The sequence below is a fragment of the Astatotilapia calliptera genome, chromosome 8 (assembly GCF_964374335.1).
Source record: "Astatotilapia calliptera chromosome 8, fAstCal68.1, whole genome shotgun sequence".
In the NCBI taxonomy this organism is placed as follows: domain Eukaryota; kingdom Metazoa; phylum Chordata; class Actinopteri; order Cichliformes; family Cichlidae; genus Astatotilapia; species Astatotilapia calliptera.
The window spans coordinates 18,316,368-18,323,351 of NC_137429.1; the positions used below are offsets into that span (position 1 = coordinate 18,316,368).

A 6,984-nucleotide genomic window follows, 5' to 3' on the forward strand; every position below is an offset into this window, starting at 1 on the left:
TTTCACACAGTTTTTATTAGAAAACAATCAAATTGTTAAATGCTTCAAGTACACAAAATGTCAGAAATCTGCACCGTCATGAACAGAAATTTAAACCTAATTTTTTGTGATTTGTTGATTAACCCTCCGAGGTCTAAATCCCACGTTGTGCACATCAACATCACAGATTTGTACAAATAAAATTTATAACAAAGACATGTTAAATATTAAGCACTGGAAACAGCTTGTTGTTTTGTTGCCATAGTGTTTTGTTTTGTCTCCATTTAAAAGATATCAAAATCTGAGCAAACAACTTGATGTCAAAAGAATCTCTGCACATTCCGCAGTCTTTGCTGCTAAAGTGACATCACAGCATTTAAGCATGTTTGAATGAAAACATCAGCATATGAACACAAAACTGAAGAGACACTGCAACCGAATGAAAGCAGACCACTATTTAGTGACATTTGGACGTTTCCCTGAGGATTAACTGCTGTGTAATCTACCAAGAACTAAAGTAAGCTCAAATTTCAGTTTATAAACTCAAGATCATTTACTTAAATATATAAAGCCTGATTTCCCTGCTTGCCAGGACAGTATTTATGTACTTTACATTGTGCAAGACTAGACTATATTTTCCATCATAGAGAGGATGATGTGGATCTATTATTCAGGAAAACAAATGAAGACTTAACTATTTGTCAGCTGATGTAATATTTGACAAATGATACATAAATTAGAAAATGTTCTTAATCATATCTTAGAGTGACAGAAGCTCTTTTTAACACGATTATTTCTCAGATTATTTTGTTCATTTAGGAAAATAGAGAAGACGTAAGTTTTGTTCTCAAACAAACTATTAGAATTTCTGAGAAACTGAGCCTACGTGCACATGTACATGGCTATTTTTGAAAGCGCAGCTTTGTCTCTGCATTTGGGCCTTTCGTCCACACCTAAACAGCAGATTGAGTCACTGAAAGGCGTGTTGAAGTCACGCTGTGGCCACGTTATTGTTTACATGAGATCAATTTCTACAATGGCAGATGTAGACAACATACTGTGTCTGTTAATCTTAGTATCTGCAGTTTTTACACGCTTACATCAGACGTGGATTCTACATTCAACACAGACGCTCTCCCAACCCAAATCCTGACGTCGGTTTGGAAGAAATGTAATTTTAAAAAATGACATTTATGTATGCTGTATGCATTTAGTCCATTCCAAAGTTGTGAGTCTGTCTTTAGTTATTAACATTTGAAACGATGAAGGCACGTGAAAGTAACACAAAATTAGCTGCTTTTCCAGAAAAAGACAAAAACTTCTCAGAAGTACGTAAGGTTTTATGAGGTTTTCCCACCCAGGCTTCTAGACTTCTGATTGGCCAACATTTCTACACGGTTAAGATTTGGCGTGTTCTTGACAGCGTTTCACTTTGTTTTTAGTGTTTAGATGTGGAAGGAGATATTTTTTCAAAACTGCACATGTGGACTGGATTTTTATTTTTTTTTAAACGAAAAAGGAAAAACGTCCGTTTTCAAACATAGCCGTGTACGTTTGGACGCAGCCTAAAGTCATCACAAAAAAAGCAAATTCTCTGAACATTCTGGGTTGAGGTTTAGTGATCATTGTTGTTTTGTGTTCCTTGTAGTCAAAATGAGTGCAAGTGGAGACGGACCACAAAATAACCAAAACGGTAAGCACATGTACTCAGTCTTGAAATTGATGAAAAACAGATTTTCAGCAGATAGTTATGGATGTTAATTAAAAGATTTAATGATCTTGCAGGCCAACAGGTTAACCCACGAATGTTGGCAAATGGAGATCAGGAACCTGCTAATGGCTTCCTGAACAGACTGTATCGCGCTCTCCATGAATATTGTTGCTATCTAGATGAGCTAATAGCTTCAGTACTGGCACAATATGACAATTACCTTTACGGGGACGAAGACGATGACGATGACGACGATGACGACGACGACGATGACGACGATGACGACGACGACGACGACGACGACGACAACGACGATGACGACGACGACGACAACGACAACGACGATGACGACAACGATGACGACAATGACGGCGGCGACGGCGACGGCAACGATGACGATGACGATGACGACGATGTTCAAAATATTCATGTGAGGGACAATAATGCCAATGGTGACAACGATGAACAGCACGGGGATGCTGTGGTTGTGATCATTTTCAATGTTGGTGGCATTGAAAATGAGGAGGCATTTGAAGGCCGCATGGATGTTCGCCAGTACATCCCAGAAGAGGACCCTCAGCCAGGTGTTTCCAGGAAGAGGTCTAGAGAGAGGGATGAAGAAGATTTAGGAGCAAACAAAAGAATGAGATGGAGCGATGATGACTCTGAAGTATTTGAAGATGCGCACGAAGAGCTTGAACACGAAACTGGAGGCTCGAGGAAGCGTTCCCGAGAGGATTTTGAGCAAGAAGAGGAATACTTGCCTGTGTGCAAACTTCAGAGGTGTTCAATTGAGTCGACCAGCAGCAATGAAGACTAAGACTACTTCGACGGGTTTTTTCAGTATCCTTTCAGTAATCTGATGGCCTACTCAGGTGATCCTGAATCCTCTATGCTGCAATAAGCTGGGCATACACTGTGCTGCGATTTTTCAGTCGCGTTATTCGGCTCCTGATCAAACTGTAGGATTGACTCGCAGGGGTGAGAAGTTTGATCAAGGCCAAACTCGGGACGATCCCCAAAACGATCGCACGACTGAAAAATCGGCTCAAAATGGGCCAAAAATCGCACAGTGTATGCCCAGCATTAGGCTGCCGGGGGATTCCCATGATGCACTGGGTGTTTCTTCTTCACCCACTATGTTTAATAGACCTCTCTGCACTGAATGGTACTTGTTATTAACCTCTGTCTCTGTTCCATGTCTTTATACTATTTTCCTTGCCCCTCCCCAACCGGTCGCAGCAGATGGCCGCCCCTCCCTGAGCCTGGTTCTGCTGGAGGTTTCTTCCTGTTAAAAGGGAGTTTTTCCTTCCCACTGTCGCCAAAGTGCTTGCTCATAGGGGGTCATATGATTGTTGGGGTTTTCTTTGTAAGTATATCTTACAATATAAAGCGCCTTCAGGTGACTGTTGCTGTCATTTGGCGCTCTTTAAATAAAATTGAATTGAAAATTAAATAGATGTCACTGTGATGATTTCTTCCCTGCATAGAAAGCTTAGACCCAAATGCAGATTCAATGCACATGGTTAAACTATTTATGAGACTTTAGAGAGGGAATGGAGAACGTGGCTCGAGCTAGGAGTGTCAGCAGACAGCAGGAACCAGAGGAAAAGCTATCGAGAGACTGAACACCTGGCTCCTGATGGGAACAATCCAACGGGAATTCTGCAACAGAGGGAGAAGAAGTTGCTGGACGGGTAAGGGAGTTTGAGGGTAGGATGAGTACGTTGGCAGAGGAGACCTAAACACAGGGAAAACAAGGTTAAACACAGGGAAGGAGCACGCCAGAACTGGAGCAGAGGGGAAGCCTAGTTACCACTGGAGATGGCAGAACAAACTGGCGAGGAGTAGCAGGCAGCGCTGGTTTAAGAAGCCCTCCTGCTGATTGTTTGCAGATGAGGCCCAGGTGAGATGCTGGAAACTCCACCTCTGAAGTGTGGACACAGTATCCCCATTCCAAGTGGAAAAGCCCCTCAGACACTTCCATGGTGCATGACAAGAAGGATGAGAAAGCATTCATGGTCCATCCATCCGTCCGTCAGCGTAATGCCTAAAAGTTTATTCAGATGTAAATGTATTACATTTTTAAATAAAGATCATCAGTGTTTTTAATGACGCTGCAGTTCATTCACGTGTCTCTATTGGACAGTGTTGTAGAAGTTACAGAAGACAGGAATCAGTTCCAGCTTGGCCTGACATTTGATCACTAGTGATGTGTGATACCACTGATTTCCTTTCCGATCCCATACCAAGTAAAATTCAGGGTGGTATCGACGATACTGCTCCGATACTTTGTACAAAAACTTTACTCTTTTATTGTATCTCAAATTATAGCGTCATAATCATTACAGGACATCAGATTACTTGTTCTTATCACTTAATAATGCAGAATTCATCATATAGAAATCAAAAACCTGAAGTTGTGCACTATGTGAACACCTTGCCTGCCTGCAGCACTAAAGGACTCCCTGAGAGACGTCTGTCTCACCCTAGCAGCACCCGTCCTTCTCCTCCTCTTCAGTTTGCCTCAACATAAGCTCGTCATATTCTGTGATATGATTTACTTTGAGGTGTTTGACAAGGTTAGTGGTGTTGCCACAACACCTCACTTTCTTGCCACATGTATCGCAAACCACGTCTGGGCTGTTTGTGGATGTAAAATACGTGCGCACATGACTCCAGTTACGCTCAGCCATTGTTGTGAGTGCGCACGCCACAGGCTGCCACACATTTATACAGCCGTATTTCACACATGACTATAAAAGGCGGAAGAGGGAGTAGTTCTTTCCAATGTAGACAATCTGAATGATAGTTTCTTTCCACTGTGTTCCTGTTAATGAAAAACTACAATTTACCCCAAAATGATTCAAATATCAATATTTTAATGTGGAAACCTTCTGTTTCCACATCTGGACTTTCTGTTGCTGCCCACGCGGGTGAAACTTTCTTTGAAGTGGCTCATTGAAGTTGTAATTGATAATCAATTCCCACACAATGTGAGAATCCAATCAATTTGTTTATCAGGGGAAAGGTGTGATTTCTTAGGACACTGGAGCCTAACATTAACTGGTTTAAAATTAGCTTATTTCCATAAGAAGAAAAACATACTGAGAAAGAGATCACCAAAATATACATGTACAAATGTGAAATAGTCATATGTAGTGTGAAAGAGCTATTTGACATCTTTAAATTCAAAGTAATGTATAAATCCACTTACATAAAACATGAAAAGGCGGCGCAGCGATGCCCATCTCAGCCAGTGTATGATGGTGGGGCAAGATGGCAGCTTCCACAACATGACGCCAGCTCCTATGTATTTTTAGTAGATAAATGATACGTTTATGTATCAATTTGTTGGAAGATGTAATTACACCTTAATTATGTAATTAGAAGCAAAAATGATTTTTTTTTAATCAAATCACCTCAAAAAATTACTGTACTTACTTTCTAAATCATTCTTTACCTCTGAAAGGGGTGGCTGTGGCTCAGGAGGTGGAGCAGGTCATCTACTAATCAGATGGTTTTTGGATCGATCCCTGGCTGCTCCAGACTGCATGCTAACTGTCCTTGGGCAAGACATTAACCCCAAGTCACTCTCTGATGCATTCATCAGAGTATGAATGTGTGTGAATGTTAGGTAGAAAGCACAGAAAAAGGGCTTCTATGAACAGGTGTGAATGAGGCAACCTGTATAGAGCGCTTTGAATGTTCAGGTAGAGTAGAAAAGCACTGTAAAAATTTCTCTGTGTTGATTTCTTTTGGACCTCAAACATTACTCACCTTGTTGCAGGTTTCTTTATTAATGCTGAAAACCCAGAATGGAAACTGACCTTACTGCTTCCTTCCTTTCCAAACTATTGCGGCTCCTCCAACCAACGGCCGCGGCAGGCTAAACATGAGGACACAGATGACGTGCAACAGTAAACACATGAGATACACCTCTGTACTATTTGCTACTTTTATTCCACATACAACTGTCCACTGTACAAATCGGCACACGGCCTCAAACCATTAAACAAATGCACAGACTGCACAAATAACTGCAACATTTACTATGCCAAATTTCAACATTGGCCTATTGCATAACTTAGTGCATAAGTATACATAAACCAAAAAATGCATCAAAATGATTCAAGCTGCAGTCAACAGAAGGTCTGCTGCATCTCAGACACCATCGCGCTGGCAGAAAGGGCGCCAGAGCCAGAGCAGCGGAGAGGCGAGCTGGAACAAACCATTTTGGGAGGGGGAGAGGTTATCTATCATATTGTTGCTAAAGTGTTACGTCTCAACCAAGTACTGTATGCTTTTCATATTTTTAGTAGTGTGTCACACAAACAGCTGAAGCACCTCCCGAAAATGGGCTAAAATCGCCCCTGGTTGAGATCATGTGACTGATCGGCCAGTTGAAGAATATTCCATTTCTTTGCCTTGAGAAACTCTTTGCATTTGCAGTTTGCTTTGGGGTGCTATCCATTTGCACTGTCAACTGCTGGCCGAGCAGTTTTGCAGCATTTGGCTGAATACGAGCTGAGAGCATAGCCCTGTACAGTCACATCATCAATAAACACTAGTGAACTGGTTCTATTAGCAGCAAACTCTAATCTGTCCTTGCTAATTGTTTGCACCTTGTAGTAAACCCTCTGTATTTCCATTCGTGAAGACATCTTGACTGTAGACCATGACAAATTACTTTTAGGTCTTTCAAAAAGGAGCACTATGCAAAAAATATATATTTTTTAAAATTTCTAATCAGTTAATGTAGGCTAGTACTTTTGTTAAACCCCTTGAATTAAAGTCTTCATTGTTTGATCTAAAATCCATTATGGTCGTGTGCAGAGGCAAAACTACTATAAAATGGGACATTATCCAAAAATGCAAAGGTGTAATTGTGTTTATTGTTATAATGGTTGATGCTCGTTAAACATTAACAGAGCTTCAAATTAGCACACTTGCAGGTAGTCCTTGCCAGCCAAAAGACGCTGGATGAGCTGATGGGCTGCATTAAGAAGAATATAGATAAAACCTAATAGACTATTTTGTGTGTTGAATCATGCAATGCAACTTGTAGGATCGAAGAATATTAATGTGTAGGTTGAAAATAGCATAATAGGCTACCTTTAAAACCAATGAAAGCCACCTCACTGATCAATTTAAAAAGCTTTTTAAAATATGAAATGTTTGCGAAATGACAACAGACAACAGTAAACATGCAAATGTCACACAGTTCAAGGCACTTTCGGTTTTGCAAGGTTATCTCGGCTAAACATTTTCGTAGAACTGACAATATTCATTTA

The 6,984-nt window shown here is 40.8% G+C and overlaps 1 protein-coding gene and 1 long non-coding RNA gene across 3 annotated transcripts; one reads left to right on the forward strand and one right to left on the reverse strand.

Annotated features, from left to right (window-relative positions):
* LOC145430426 (uncharacterized) lies at positions 1-3,146 on the forward strand. Of its 2 annotated transcripts, XM_080305535.1 has the most exons (3): positions 1-496; positions 1,628-1,672; positions 1,765-3,146. In XM_080305535.1, exons 2-3 carry the CDS (start codon positions 1,633-1,635, stop codon positions 2,508-2,510), a joined length of 786 nt encoding a protein of 261 aa, XP_080161661.1. In that variant the 5' UTR covers positions 1-496; positions 1,628-1,632; the 3' UTR covers positions 2,511-3,146. The 2 variants fall into 2 exon arrangements, with proteins under 2 accessions (XP_080161661.1, XP_080161662.1); XM_080305536.1 differs by lacking the exon at positions 1-496 and having other exon boundaries at positions 981-1,672.
* LOC145430427 (uncharacterized) lies at positions 2,631-3,789 on the reverse strand. Its single transcript, XR_013910999.1, has 2 exons — positions 3,507-3,789; positions 2,631-3,431 (listed from the first exon to the last, which is right to left on the reverse strand). It is a non-coding gene; the product is annotated as an uncharacterized LOC145430427 (long non-coding RNA).
* Positions 3,790-6,984: the final 3,195 nt, after the last annotated feature.